Source organism: Theropithecus gelada, chromosome 16, assembly GCF_003255815.1.
Source record: "Theropithecus gelada isolate Dixy chromosome 16, Tgel_1.0, whole genome shotgun sequence".
NCBI lineage: Eukaryota > Metazoa > Chordata > Mammalia > Primates > Cercopithecidae > Theropithecus > Theropithecus gelada.
The window spans coordinates 60,108,359-60,124,451 of NC_037684.1; the positions used below are offsets into that span (position 1 = coordinate 60,108,359).

General features: G+C 52.9%; 1 protein-coding gene across 1 annotated transcript in view; it reads right to left on the reverse strand.

The window, feature by feature from the left end:
• ITGAE (integrin subunit alpha E) overlaps nt 1-6,807 on the reverse strand; it is an 84,418-nt gene extending 77,611 nt beyond the window's left edge. The window contains exon 1 of the mRNA XM_025363008.1: nt 6,675-6,807. Coding sequence (XP_025218793.1) covers nt 6,675-6,765 — 91 coding nt within the window. The 5' untranslated portion in view covers nt 6,766-6,807. The remainder of the gene's footprint in view (nt 1-6,674) is intronic.
• Between the last annotated feature and the right edge of the window lie 9,286 nt (nt 6,808-16,093).

The window sequence follows — 16,093 nt, forward strand, 5'->3', positions numbered from 1 at the left end:
TGTAACTGAAAGGCACAAGTGGAGACTGCAGAGCAAAGTCCAGTCTCCTGTCCTGGGCCTCTGTGGCACCCTCTGCACACTCCTGCCTCCAGGCCTCAGCACAGCTGCTCCCTCCATCCAGCAGGCCTGCTCACCGCTCTCCACCTCCATCTGCAAAGCCCGTCTTCTGTGGCCCTGCTCAGCCAGCCAGGAGCCAGGAGCCAATCCAGACTCTCAGTCAGAGTAACTCCCGGGTCCCCGAGCCCCCTCAGCACCCTGTGGTCTGTCTGGCTCTGACCGAACCCTGAACCCCCTCAGCATCCTGTGGTCTGTCTGGCTCTGACCAAATTCTGTCTGGATCAGGGTGATCTGTGATTCAGTCTATCTCCCCCGAACCGTGATGTGATCTGAGTCACACACAACACCCCCAGCCACAGAGCCCAGCTCAGCACAGGGCCAGGCCCAAAAGAGGCGCCCTAAAAATGTCAGAGTGGGTCAGATATTCCCTTTCCTCGCGCCACCCTACCCCCGTGTTCACTCTCTTGTTCAGCAGAGGGTTCTGCTCCCCCAGAGCACCTGTTGCCTTCCAGGTACCACGCCAGGTGCTGGGCTCAGAGAGGGGTGTGGTTTGCACACGGCCCATCGGAAGAGTGAATATTTGTGTCTGGGGCTCAGATTCTGTGTGTGTGCCTGATTCCAAAGCCTTTAGTAAAAGCTGGAGGCACTGAGCGGTTGGTAAGCAGAGAGAGGGCAGGGTCACGAATGGCCTCAAGAAGCTGGGCATCGCTCCTGCTGTGCTGGCGGCTCACTGAGCTGCAGCAGAGCTCTGCTTAGAGGGCTGGTAACTAGGTCAGCAAGAGCCTGCTGCGGGGGCACGGTGGCATGAGAAACTGTGTACATGTGTGTGTGTATGTGCACGTGTGTGCGTGTATGCGCACATGTGTGCATCCATGTGTGTGCATGCATGTGTGCATCCGTGTGCGTGTGTGCATCCATGTGTGCATCCATCCATGTGTGTGCATCCGTGTGTATATCCGTGTGTGCGTGTGTGCATCCGTGTGCATGCATCCGTGTGTGTGCATCCGTGTGTATATCCGTGTATGTGTGTGTGCATCCGTGTGCATGCATCCGTGTGTGTGCATCCGTGTGCGTGTGCACCTGTGTGGGTGCGCATCCGTGTGTGTGTGCATCCGTGTGCGTGTGCATCTGTGTGTGCATCTGCGTGCGTGCATCCGTATGTGTGTGTGCATCCATGTGTGCGTGTCTGCATGCATCCATGTGTGTGCATCCGTGTGTGTGTGCGTGCATGTGTGTGCATCTGTATCTGTGTATCTGTGTGTGCGTGTGTGCAACCGTGTGTGTGCATCCGTGTGTGTGTGCGTGCATGTGTGCATCTGTGTGTGTGCATGCATCTGTGTATCTGTGTGTGCGAGTGTGCATCCGTGTGCGCGTGCATGCGTGTATGCATCTGTGCGTGTGTGTGCATCTGTGTGTGTGTGTATCCATGTGTGCGTGCATCCTTGTGTGCTTGCGTGTGTGTGTACATCCGTGTGTGTGTGTGTGTGTGTGTGTGTGTGGTGGGGGAGGTCGCTGTATTTGCTGGGCTTTCCCTGAGAGTCAGCTGGTGCCCAGGTCTACCAGGCCTGACTCAGCTTGTTTCCTCGGACTGGACGCACCTCAGGCCCGACAGTTTGCCTTCGAGCTGCGCCTCCATCAGGAAACCACCTCCTGTTGCATTTCCCACCAGGACTCAGAAAATAGCATCGTCTTGGTAGAGGGTCTTGAGTTCAAATCCTCACTGCCGGCCGGGCGCGGTGGCTCAAGCCTGTAATCCCAGCACTTTGGGAGGCCGAGGCGGGTGGATCACGAGGTCAGGAGATCCAGACTATCCTGGCTAACATGGTGAAACCCCGTCTCTACTAAAAATACAAAAAACTAGCCGGGCGTGGTGGCGGGCGCCTGTAGTCTCAGCTACTTGGGAGGCTGAGGCGGGAGAATGGCGTGAACCCGGGAGGCGGAGCTTGCAGTGAGGAGATCACGCCACTGCACTCCAGCCTGGGAGACACAGCGAGACTCCGTCTCAAAAAAAAAAAAAAAAAAAAAAAAAAAAAAAAAAACAAAAACAAATCCTCACTGCCTCGGAGTCACTGAAGGGCCCTGGCACCTCCCTTCCGTCTCCCCTCTGGGACATGGGGTTGTACAGATCCAATGGGGCAACACCCATCCCCAGGGCTGACGCAGGAGGCTCAGCACGTGGAGGCTGAGGTTGGAGAGAGTCACAACCACAGGCGAGGGCTGGCCCTCCCCCTCAAGCCCCCGTCGCGTGCTGCAGACTTACAGACACAGCTCCACCGGTGTCTGTCACCGCACTACCCACAGGACCACCTCTCTGAGCTGTCCCCAGCCACAGAAGCCTGCTGAGTCAGACCGAGATCCCCCCCCATCCTGTCAGCCACCACTGTCTCCCTTCAACCCTCTGTCTCCCCCAGCACACTGGGCAATTGAAACACGCATTCTCACAGTACAATAAGTACCACTATTCCCAATTTAGGAAACTGAGGCTCATGAGGGCATGATTCACCCACATTGATAGCAGGAGCTGCAGAAGTGGGACTAGATGCAGGGGTCCTGACACTCAGCCCAGAACACCCAGCCGGGCCTCGTGGGAGGACTGTGCCTCAGAGCCAGCGCGCCTGCGCCGGACCACCCAGCCACGGTCCCCCCGCCTCGATCCTCTACACGGAGCCTCATCAACTCCACCCCGAACCTCACGGTCAGCTGAGCCCATCTCTCTCCCTCACCCTTCATCTCTCTAATAACAAGAACGGCCAACAGGCCTTGAGCACTACTGTGTGCTGGAAACTAAATGTTTGGTTTTTTTTTTTTGAGATGGAGTCTTGCTCTGTCACCCAGGCTGGACTGCAGTGGTGCCATCTCGGCTCACTGCAACCTCCACCTCCCGGATTCAAGTGATTCTCCTGCCTCAGCCTCCTGAGTAGCTGGGACTACAGGCACCCGCCACCACGCCCAGCTAATTTTTTGTATTTTTAGTAGAGACGGAGTTTCACTGTGTTAGCCAGGATGGTCTCGATTTCCTGATCTTGTGATCTGCCCACCTTGGCCTCCGAAAGTGCTGGGATTACAGGCATGAGCCACTGCACCCGGCCTCTATTTTTTTTCTGAAACGTTGTCTCTCTCTGTCTTCTAGGTTGGAGTGCAGCGGCACAATCTCAGCTCACTGCAACCTCCGACTCCTGGGTTCGAGGGATTCTCTTGCCTCAGCCTCCCGAGTAGCTGGGATTACAGGTACGCACCACCATGCCTGGCTAATTTTTGTATTTTTAGTAGAGATGGGGTTTCACCATGTTGGCCAGGCTGGTCTTGAACTCCTGATCACAAGTGATCTGCCCACCTTGGCCTTCCAAAGTGCTGGGATTACAGGTGTGAGCCACCGCACCCGGCCAGGAAACTAAACGTTTCTCATGAGTGTCTGCTCCTCCCGTCTGCCTTCCCCAGCACCTGTGGATGGAACCAAGGCAGAAGCCTCCTTACGGACCTCTCCCCCAGATTCCAACTAACACTCAACATACAAGTCTGTCGACACCCCGCTCAAGACCTGTGGCTCCCCACTGCCCTCAGCAGGAATTCCAAGCTCCCCCAGGCCGGCACTCAGGTCCCCACATTCCTCACCCGCCACTGTGGGCCTCTCGGGCTTGGATACCCGCATTCCTCCACTCACACCACACCTGCCCCACGCAAGGGGACCTCCCAGAGACGGGCAGGGATGTGGGGCTCCCACACAGCCCACACTCCCCCAGCCAGCTCTCCCACACACACTGCACTCTGCTGGCGTTTCATCTTTGCTTGGACCGCCCCTTGGCCGGGAGTGCCCTTTCCCTACCCCCGTGTTGTGAGACGCTGCTGGGGCTGGAGAGGCTACTGTGTGCACAGCCTGCCTTCTCTTCACAAAGGGGGCCAGGACAGGGGTGGCCTTGCCTCTGCCCGCACCTCCAGGCCCCAGTATGTCCCGATTTGGGGCGAGGCTGGAAGGGAAAGCAACACCAGAGGAGACGGCCTTCCACTCCCACTCACACTTCGCCTCCATCTTCCTACCAACCAGACTCCTCACACCCCAGGGCTTGGTGCCTCCTATTCCCCCTGCAGAGAAGGCCCCTCTGCTCACCCCCAGCCTGTACTTGCCAAGGACCTCCCCATCCTTCAGATCCCACCTCAGATGCCACAGTCTCCCACTCCCCAAGGACGGAGGTTTTCTATCACGCACAGGCCTGGGGTGATGCCCCGGCAGAGCCCCAGGCCTCAGCCCGAGTGCGTGCCACCAGCAGAGTGGGCCCTGGACTTCCGGTTCCTTCTTCTTCACCCCTGTAAGGCTTTGGAGGCTGACAGGACAGGCCTCTTCACGCAAGGGTGCAAGGGTGGAAACCCAACCTCTGAGACCCAGGATGGAGAAGTGAGTTGATGTTGTGATTGCAGAATGAGTCAGGGGTGAAGACGGACTTGAGGACGGCAGGTCACAGGGTAACAGGGCATGATGGGGCTGGTGGTCAGGCTGTGGGCAGTTCCAGGATTTCAGGGTCTGTCTGCACCTGACTCTTCTAAAATCTCCCTTAGACAATTGCTATTAGTCCATCTGCTCTCACGAATAACAAGAAGTAGGCATCACCAGAGCGGGTGGCCTGGAGAGGGTGGAAGGTCAGCGCCAGGCCAGTTCTGGATTCTCTCCAGCCGAAGGAGGCCCGGCCCGGCATGGGATTCAGGGTGCTGGGCCTGGGCCACAGTCTGAGGAGTCTTTCCTCCCAGCAACTCCCGGGCATCTTCTTTCTCAGGCTCTCCTCAGCCCCCAAGACTCAACACCACCTCACCTTCTCCAGGAAACTCTCCCGGACTGGTCCGTCCCAGTCTCAGGACCTCACAGCGTGGAGCAGAACTGCAGCAGCTTCGTTTCTGCCACCCACACTGGAGCTGCCGGGGCCCTGCTCTCGACCCCTTCCCATGGCTGAGCTGAGCTGTGGGCTAAGTGGTCTCATGGCAAGTCTGCTCCATCATTGCTCTCTGCTGCCCATCAGCTCGGGAAGGGCCTAGGCCTCCGAAGAGGTTTGATCAATGCCACCTGCGGGAAGAGGCACTGAGGTGATGAGTGGTGGCCCCAGAGGCTGCAGGAGACAGATGAGCCACAGGAGGATTCTGGAGCTGGGAGGCAGGACAGAGGCCTGGGCCTGAGCCCCGTGTCTACTGTCAGTTGCTTGTAAGCCTGAGTAGTCACTGTTCCCTCTGTGACCCAGTCACCTCCTCTGTACTGGGAGAGGGTAGACAAGAGTCTAGTCTAAGCATCTGCTCCAGGTATTCTCGGTAATGGGAGATCAAAGCCACAAGCCATAAAAACAGACTCCCTACACCCCACAAGGAACTAAAAACAGAGAAGTCTAAATTGTAAAATAAAAGGAAGTTCAACAAACTGTCGATCTTTCCATGGTGACTATTCTGATGTTTTTGAAATATAAAATATTAGGCTGGGCATGGTGGCTCATGCCTGTAATCCCAACACTTTGGGAGGCTGAGGCAGGTTGATCACCTGAGGTCAGGAGTTTGAGACCAGCCTGGTCAACATGGTGAAACCCCATCTCTACTAAAAATACAAAAATTAGCCGGGCGTGGTGGCGCGAACCTGTAATCCCAGCTACTCTGGAGGCTGAGACAGGAGAATTGCTTGAACCTGGGAGGCAGAGGTTGCAGTGAGCCAAGATCCAGCCTGGGCTCCAGCTGGGGCAACAGAGCAAGACTCTGTCTCAAAAAATAAAATGAATATAAAATATTAAAATCTGTCCAAAACCGTGACTTGCTGGTACCCTACACATTGTGGCCTGCTTCCTGGGTGATCTGGCCCCATGTGGGATGCTAATCCAATTCTCCCGCCAACCTCCTGAGCGAGGGCAGGAGATCCACGGGAAGTCGGCTCAGATCACCAGGAAGGACCACCCTGGCCTCCCGCCTGGTCTTAGCAGCCTCCAGGGGCTCACCTGACTGTGCTGTCTCATCCCTGGGGGCCCACGAAAGGATTGTGGCTTGGCTTTTGCCCAGAGGCTTCCATGGGACAGTTAAAGGCTAAAACGGGACCCCCCCGGCAGCAGAAGTGCCTCCCCCACCCCACATACCAGTTTTCGCCCTGGCCCGACAACACAGGAAGCAGGCTCCCCGCCAACACGCTCGCCCTCTACATACAGACACTTGCCCCCGGTCTCTCGTCGACACTCTCTCTCACAGGGTCCGCACCCTCATCAGCCCAACCCCTGCTCTGTCACAGAACGGAGCTCTGCCAGGCGGAGCCTCCATACTCAGAGAACAAACTACAGAGGCGAGCACCTGCCCCAAGTGGGTGCCACGGGGAGACGGCTTCGGTGGTCGGGGGAGGCTGGCTGGAGAAGGAACCGAGTGGCAGAGCCCTGGAGTCTGAAGGCCCTGGCTGTTAGAACTGTCAACACAAAGCGTCCGCTGCCCTTCCCAACAAGCCTGGGTACCTGACCCACCCAGCAAGACCGCTCTCCTGGAGGAGCTCCCACCCTAACCTCTGGCTCGAACTGAGCCCCATCAGACAGACAGACAGTCAAGGCTGTGGTCTGCAGACATCTGGCTGGAGCTGAGGGCACCGCAGCCCCTCAAGGCAGCGGGTGAGGACTTACTGGCCATGCAGAGCAGCGTGTGAACGAGCCACATCCTAGCTGGAGCTGGAGCAGAGGCAGCTGCGTGGGAGCCGAGGCAAGTGAGACACATGGGCCGTGGCCCACTCAGCTTCCCCTCAGCCAGGAGGCCAGGAGGCGGGGACAGAAGCACACACACCAGCAACGACCCACAGGCAGATAGGCACTTTTAATCAGACAGAGACACTCCGGCTCATACACAACCAGCCGTGTGGCTTCCTCAGTTGTGGGCTGGACCCTAGGAGCTTCGGGACCACTGTCAGCCCCACTCTCCCACCCACACTTTGATGGAATGGGGAGCTGAGGTGTGGCCAGGGCCGCAGTTCTGGGTGTCCTCAGCAGAGCCGGAGGTGCAGGCGCAACATGAATCCAGCCTGCCATCCGTATCCCTTTGAGTCGGTCCCTGTCCTGCCTCAGAACCTACCACCAGACATCTCAGCCCAGCTTCCAGCCCAGGGTCCTCAGCACTGAGACAGGGGTCCTCCTCCCATAGGAAGTGCCCCCCGAGTCAAAAACGGGGCTCCTGTACCAGCCCATGCACTCAAGACCCTGGGGTTCTGGAGGGCCAGGTGAGTGGAATCACCGCCTCGATTCAACGCTGGCTGCATTCGTCCTCTTTAAAACCACGAGGACAGGCCGGGCGCGGTGGCTCAAGCCTGTAATCCCAGCACTTTGGGAGGCCGAGACGGGTGGATCACGAGGTCAGGAGATCGAGACCATCCTGGCTAACACGGTGAAACCCCGTCTCTACTAAAAAATACAAAAAACTAGCCGGGCGAGGTGGCGGGCGCCTGTAGTCCCAGCTACTCGGGAGGCTGAGGCAGGAGAATGATGTAAACCCAGGAGGCGGAGCTTGCAGTGAGCTGAGATCCGGCCACAGCACTCCAGCCTGGGCGACAGAGCGAGACTCCGTCTCAAAAAAAAAATAAAAAATAAAAATAAAAATAAAACCACGAGGACAGCATCCTGATGTGGAAACTGATTGAACAGGACTCTGAGTTACCAGAATAACAGAAGAAGTAAAATTCTATCCATCTTCCAACACACCTCTGATCCATCCCAGCATTCCACAGAACACGCCATTGGCAGTTTGCGGTCGTATTTAACTGCTGTCAAATCTGTACTGTGTGACCAAGTCTGTGAGATGGACGGAACTGCCTCCCGCACCCCTGCTCCCCAGGCTGCTGGGAGCGCAGAGCGGTGCCGTCACACAGAACTCTCCGCAGGGATGGAACTGTTCTAGGTCGACACTGTCCAGGACGGTACTTACGAGCCACATATGGTACTAAACCCTTAAAATGTCACCAGAACAACTGATGAACTGAATTTTCTATTTTATTTAATTTTAATTAAATTTAAAAAGGCGGGCCATTCCAAGTCTCTCTCACATGAGTGTCTGCAGCCCCAGAGAGGGAACTCTGAAACGTGAATGTGTTAACACAGAGTGGACCATGCTGTTGACTTCATTACTAGATAAAAATCCACGTTATTTTGTTTCTCGCATGGAAAGGTTGCTGGGCTAAGGTTCTGTGAAGATCCGATGACATTTCCAACACTCTGCCTCGTCTGCTTTGCTGACAGAATGCTTATGACTACTAGATCTTGCTCAGTGATGTGAGATTACAAGTCACCGGTTTTCATCCTGCATGAAACAGAAGTTAAACAGCAGAGAAGTTAACCAGCTGTAAAAGCAAAATTCCAGGTCTGGTGGTTTTCCTGCCAGGTCATGATGAAACCATCCTACTTCCGTTGAACCTTGTCCCAGGCGGGGTCGGGACCTGTGGCCCACAGCCTGTCTTCCCAGCGCTTCAGGGCTCGTGCCCTCCTCCCCCGTCACTTCATCCTGAGCTCCAAGGGCACTGGGGAGAATCACAGGGGTCTCCTCTCCCCAGCACTGGCCTAAAGCGGGAAGAGAGCAGCCCAGTCACTGTGCAGATCCCCGGAAGGGCAGGGCCAGAACCGAGACTGCAGCTCACTGAGATTCCTGAGAGAAGCCTTTGTGTTTGGAGTGTGAATGGCAGGGTGCCTCGGAGAAGCCAGGAAAAGCTGATGATTGGCTGCCGGACAGGGAGCAGGGCCATTTCTGTACCTTTGCAGACTTCTAGAACGCTGACTCATCCTGCATCCATCCAACATGTATTTATCCAAGCGTCAGTGCCTCTGGTCATGAGACACACAGGGGTCCGCAAAGCCCTGCTGACGGTAGCTGCTTTCCCCACAAACCCAAACTGCACCCCCAAGGTCAGGGGCCAGGCTGTGTTGAGTAATGCTCCCCGTCACAGCAGCACCTCGCACAAGGCTGGGTGTTTGGCACATACATACATAACCAAAAGACACGTGAATGTGGTTTGCCAACTCACGTTAAACAAATATTCCGGCACCAACTCAAGGGACACAACGGAAACTGGACTGTACTCTTCACAAACATCCGTGTCACGAAAGACACAGAAAGGCTGAGGACCTGCTCCAAATGACAGCAGGCTGCGGACAGGATAACCAAAGGCAGTGCCTGATCCTCGATTGGATCCTGGACCAGAAAAACAAAGGCTTTCAAAATCATGATTGGGACGGTTGGCACATCTGAAACTTGAACGACAAATGAGCAACTCTTGGGCCGATCAGAGTATGACACATTTCCCAACTTTGACAGCTGTACCATGGACACGTGAGAGGCTGTCCCTGTTCTTGGGAAACGTTCACTAAAACATCTTATGGATAAATGAGCATGATGTATACAAACAACCCTCGAATGGTTCATGGTTCAGAGAGGACAGGAAGAAAAAGGGGTGAGGGAAGAGAAGAGGGAATGAATGAAACAGAAAACATGGCAAAATGTTCTTTGTGGTACCCTTGAAACTGCTGTGATTTTGAAATGATTTCAAAACAAAGTTTTATGTATTTTTTAATGTTTTTCTTTCTCCCCTTGATACCAGGAAGAATAAAGTTTTTAAAATGGCCAGCTGCAGTTATAGTCACAGTTACTTGAGAGGCTCAAGCTACTTGGGAACACTTGAGCCCAGGAGTTTGAGTCCAATCTAGACAACATAGTGTGAACCTGTCTCTTTAAAAAAAAGTTGCAAAAATGTCCACGGATGGAGGAGACGTGCTTGGTGTCAGGTGAAAGGGCTGTCGATCAGGCGCTGTGGCTCACGCCTGTAATTCCAGCACTTTGGGAGGCCGAGGTGGGTGGATCACCTGAGCTCAGGAGTTTGAGACCAGCTTGGGCCACATGGTGAAACCTTGTCTTTACTAAAAATACAAAAAATTAGCCAGGTGTGGCCGCGTGCGCCTGTAGTCCCAGCTTCAGGAGGCTGTGGCAGAATTGCTTGAACCTAGGAGGTGGAGGCTGCAGTGAGCCGAGATTGCGCCACTGCACTCCAGCCTGGGCGACAGAGCAAGACTTTGTCTCCAAAAAAAAAAAAAAAACCCGGAAAGGCCTGCCTGCTGTCTTCAGAGTGAGTCAAAAGCACTGAGGCACAGCCTTCAGAGGCAGGAAATGGTTCCATTCCCCCACTTGCCTTCTGAGTCTTAGGAAGCCAGAAAGAGTGACGACATTGCTGAGACCAGAGCCTACGGCTGCAGGGCAGTGGTACTCACGGCCTTTGACTGAGCGCTCAGTAGGACTGCCCTGCTCAGTGCCAAGGCCTCACACGCGAGCCCTGATCGGAGCCTCTCAGCCACCTACAAGGTCAACCCGATTCCTCAGATGAGGATGCTGCCTCCGAGAGGCCACAGCAGGAAGGAGCGGAGCTGGGACTCCAAACAGGTCTGCTTCCTCCAGAATCACGATTCTGAGCCACCACAAACTCTCCTGCCTTCAGCTCTATTGGTGTGTAAACTTTCTGTTTTTTGAGATGGAGTCTTGCTTTGTCGCCCAGGCTGGAGTGCGGTGGTGCTTTCTCGGCTCACTGCAACCTCTGCCTCCTGGGTTCAAGCGATTCTCCCGCCTCAGCCTCCCCAGCAGCTGGGACTATAGGCACCCGCCACCACACTCGGCTAATTTTTGTATTTTTAGTAGAGACGGGGTTTCACCAGTTGGCCAGGCTGGTCTCAAACTCCTGACGTCAGGTGATCCCCTGCCTTGGCCTCCCAAAGTGCTGAGATTACAGGCATGAGCCACTGTGCCCAGCTAGGTGGTGTGTAAACTTTAAAAAAGCAGAGATGGCCGGGCACGGTGGCTCAAGCCTGTAATCCCAGCACTTTGGGAGGCCGAGACGGGTGGATCACGAGGTCAGGAGATCGAGACCATCCTGGCTAACACGGTGAAACCCCGTCTCTACTAAAAAAATACAAAAAACTAGCCGGGCGAGGTGGCGGGCGCCTGTAGTCCCAGCTACTCGGGAGGCTGAGGCAGGAGAATGGCGTGAACCCGGGAGGCGGAGCTTGCAGTGAGCTGAGATCCGGCCACTGCACTCCAGCCTGGGAGACAGAGCGAGACTCTGTCTCAAAAAAAAAAAAAAAAAAAAAGCAGAGATTTCTTCCCACGAATGCAGACTGGGATCTCCACATGACCAGGTGCTGTGGACTGAACTGTAAATGCCCTCCAAATGCATATGTTGAAGCCCTAACCCCCCATGTGGCTCTTCTTGGAGATTCGGCTTTTAGGAAGTAATTAAGGTTAAATGAGGTCATAATCCAGTAAGATTGGTGGCCTTACAAGGGCCGTGTGCAGGCGCCAAGAAAAGCCTACGTGAATAAGACAGCAAGAGGGTGCCCACCATGTTGGCATCCTCTGGCCTCAGATCTGTGGGGGACTGAGGGGGTGATGGGACAGGGAGACAACAAGCTGTGGATTCTCTTGTCTTTTCTTAACCACGGGTCTGGGAGCGGGAGGACTGCACTGGGTGCTGGGACCAAGGGTACAGGGGCTTGGATCTCTCGTTTACAAGCCCCTACTTCTTTCCTGCTGTCTAACCCATACTCCTGAAACCCCTGATGCTCCCTGGAAAGGAGAGCAAGGGTCCTCAAACACACATTAGCACTAGAAGGAAACTGGAGCTCATCCCAGTTGAGCCCTTCATTTGACAGACAGGGAAGCTGAGGCCCAGGGAGGGGAGGGGACTTGCTCTGTCTTTCCAATTGAGTATGTGGGGCAGACGGAGTCCCAGGGTCCCGGCCCCAGCCGCCATCCTATTTGACTTTCCCCAGCAGGCATTCTACCTGAGCTAAAAGATGCTGCCTGCCTCTCACAGGACGTCTGAGGAGAAGACGGCCACATCACAGGATTGAAAACTACCACGAAAATCCTAGGAAGGGAAAGGAAGGTGAGAATTCTTTTTTTTTTTTTTTTGAGACAGAGTCTCACTCTGTCACCCAGGCTGGAGTGCAGTGGCGCGATCTTGGTTCACTGCAACCTCTGCCTCCCGGGTTCAAGTAATTCTCCTGTCTCAGCCTCCCAAGTAGCTGGGACTACAGGTGCCCGCCACCATGCCCAGCTAATTTTTGTATTTCTAGTAGAGACGGGGTTTCAGCATGTTAGTCAGGCTGGTCTCGAACTCCTGACCTCAGGTGATCCACCCACCTCGGCCTCCCAAAGTCCTGGGATTACAGGTGTGAGCCACCGCGCCCGCCTGATAATTCTCTTCTGCCAATGGTGTGGGCCTCTCGACCTCACTAACCTACGCTGGCGCAGAGGTGAGGGTGACAATTTGAGGTAACACAAAGTCTCAACTATTTAAGAATCTGGTCATCCAGAGAGGGCCCCTGGAATTGCTCAAATGAACAGGTAAGAATCCCGAGGCAGGGTACTGACCTTGGTAGGCGAAATACAACCTGTACTCTCGAGTGTTATTGACAATACAGCAAAATTCCACGTTGATGCCTCACAACTACTTAAAACAGGCTTTTTGGAGCAGTATTTCCCTAACCACTCCCAGTAACAAAGTTCTGTGAAATGTTCAGAGAGTTTCATCGGAAAAAAAAAAAAAAAAAGGAAAAAAAGCTACAATATTTCTTCTTCTAAGATTTATTTTATAAACACGTAAGAAAAGTTCTAGATATTTATTGCGGGTCTGGTGATGCAGTAACAATCTGGCTTGACGCAAGTGTGCCATTCTCAGTATCAAAAGCATTCTCTTCTTTTAGTTCGTAAAAGAAAAAAACATGGTTTAACTTCTGATTATTAACTTCTTGTTATTATAAGGTTTAAAAGCAATTACTGTACTTAGGTATCAAACTTATTTGTGTAGCAACTAATTCACCCGTGAAGCCAGAGTTTGCCGTGGCTTCACAGCAAATTTTGACTTAAATCTAAAGTGCGTGTTAGCATCTCACCATCACTTGATGCTTCGAGTGAGAAGTTTGAGGAATGCTGCTTTAGGCAAAAGAGCCACTGCAGGAATGAGTTCTGTTCTTTTCACCTGCTCTGGACAGCTGCCACCTTCCTCACCAACAGGACCACAGGCTTCAGAACTGGCTCAGCCGTCCTTCTTTGGGGCCTACTGCCTGCCTGCCAGCTTCCTCTACGTCTATCCTGGGACAGATGAATCCTTTTCTAAAAAATATTTTGGACTATCTGCGTGATTCCCTAGCAAACGCTTTAGAGAGCCGGGTCAGCTTCAGCTCCGACGTGGCCGTATCATTAAAATTTGAAGTTTACTCAGGTCTATTTAATGAGATTTTTTTTTCTTATACAAGCATATGCACCTCTGAATAATTAATCGTCCCTTTTTCGAATCTGGGGCTCTCATCTAGAATCAGACTAACCTGCAGACAGTGATGCCGGAGCTGGGCTGCGTTACCACAATTCATTCAGTTACCAAACACTTTCGCAGCACTGCTCACTCTGGGCTGGCCTGACGAAAGGACAGAGACACCACCACAAAGAACCTGGCTCATCAGGAGCTTGCTTACCGGCTAGAAAGGAAAATACAACATGAAAATAAAGCATTGTACGCACCTGGCAGAAAAATGACTAGCCTGTCAGTGGGCCCCAGAGCCTCAGAGGATGGAGCCATTCCTGAGGCTGGAGGGTTTTACAGATTCATCCCATCTTTACACAAGACCTGCTGGATGCCAGCACGCTGGCAGGCACCAGGGAAAGCCCAGTGAACAAGCAGACATGGTCCCTGCTCGCACGGAGCTTACAGTCTAGCAAGACAAACTCGGAACAAGAAATTACAGTCCAGTGTAGAGGTGTGGGGTTACAGGGTACAGTGACTGGGCATTATACACACGTTTCACTTAAACACAATGGTATGTGTCTGAAAAACTTTGTAAAAAAGAAAAACAAATCAGTTGTTTGGGCCATTCCGCTGGCCCCTCCTTCACTCCGTGGGCGCAGACAGGAGGGCGGGAGCGGGCAAGCTCACGCCTCTGCTGCCCCTGAGGCCTGCCTGGCTCCCAAGCTCCCCAAAAGTGATCTCGCCTAAGTGTACTTCTAACACCTAAAAACAAGTGGCACAACTCAGCCCTAACTGCAGGCCAATCACTTCACCTGGTACTCATCCAAACCGTAATCTGTTCCCACATGGGCAAGAAATGACTACATGGGACCTCAAGATGTTGGTCTTCAATATGGCACCTTCCTTAGATTTCTAAGAGGAATTTCAGTTACCCTCCATTTTCACCTTAGACACTGACCTTAGAACTGAATCCTGGAGAGAGCCAAGACTCTTCTGTGGCAGCGCCATGGGACACAGAGAAGGGAGCCTAGACCCTGGCTCTGGAAGCTGGGGATTGCCTCCTAGGAGGGCCCCTAAGACCCTAAGTTGGTGAGGGGAACATTGAGGTGGGAGGGGGAGAAGCCTGGGGGGAAGTATTTCGCTGGAGGTAGAAACAGTTCCGTGCACGGTCTGTAGGGCTAGTGAGATCGAGATGCATTCAGGGAACTGGTGAGCAGAGGGCAGGGGAGATGGGGAGAACAGGCCAGGGACACTGCCAGAGGACAGACCTTGGCGAGCCTCATAAAAAGCTATCAAAAAGGGGGGAATTGATGTGTGTACGTATTTTTTGAGACAGGTCTTGCTCTGCTGCCCGGGCTGGAGTGCAGTGGCTTAATCATAGCTCACCGCAGCCTTGAATTCCTGGGCTCATGCGGTCGGGAGTGTGGAATTTCTTCTCAGTGCAATAGTGAAGCTTTGGAAAAGTTTCACGCAGAAGAATAATCGAAGCAGATTTATATTTAAGAAAGTTCATCCTGAAGCATGTGAAAAGGTGCCCAACATCATCAGTCACTAGGGAAATACAAATCAAAAACCACAATGAGGGCCGGGCATGGTGGCTCATGCCTGTAATCCCAGCACTTTGGGAGGGCGAGGCAGGAGGATCACTCGAGGCCACGAGTGTGAGACCAGCCTGGGCAACATAACGAGACCCCATCTGTACAAAATGTATTTTAAAAAGAAAAAATAAAAATAAAAAACTACAATGAGGTACCACTTCACACCAGAAAACAGTGAGTGTTGGTGGAGATGTGGAGAAACCGGAGTCCTCACACATCGCTGGTAGGAATGGACAACGGAAAATGACACCACCGCCTGGAAAAGCCTCCTGGCGCCTCCTCCGAAGGTTAAAGGTGATCAGGACCCAGCCACTCCACTCCTAGGCATCAACCCAAGAGTCATGAGAACACCTGTCCATGCAAAAACTTGTATGGGAATGTTCATAGCAACATTATTCATCATAGCCAAAAAGTAGGGCCAGGTGTGGTGGCTCACATCTGTAATCCCAGCACTTTGGGAGGACGAGGTGGGAGGATCACCTGAGGTCAGGAGTTCAAGACCAGCCTGACCAACATGGTGAAACCCCGTCTCTACTAAAAATACAAAAAATTAGCCAGGCGTGGTGGCACGTGCCTGTAGTCCCAGCTACTCTGGAGGCTGAGGCAGGAGAATCGCTTGAACCCCGGAGGCGGAGGTTGCAGTGAGCTGAGATTGTGCATTACAGCCTGGGCAACAAGAGCGAAACCCTGTCTCAAAAATAAATAAAAAAATAAAAAAATATATATGTATATATAATATATATATCCCAAAAGTAGAAACAACTCAAATGCCCATTAACCAATAAGTGGATTAAAAAAAAAGTGGCGTACCCATAAAATGGACTATTATTCGTTAATTTTTGAAAACGAAATACTGATACATGCTATGTGACATGGGTGAACCCCAAAAATATGTGAAGAAGCCAGTCACAAATAGACACATAGTATATGATCCCATTTATACGAACTGTCCAGAACAGGCAAATCCAGAGAGAGAGAAGGAAGATCAGTGGTGGCCAGAGGCTAAGAGGGAAGACGGAATAGGGAGCGCTGCTAATGGGCTCAGGGTTTCTCTGGGTGATAAACATGTTTTAAAATTGATTGCAGTGCTGGTGCACAACTCTGTAAATATACTGAAAGCGACTGAAGTGTACACTTTTAATGGCTGAACTGTATGCAAATTTTATCTTAATTAAGCTGG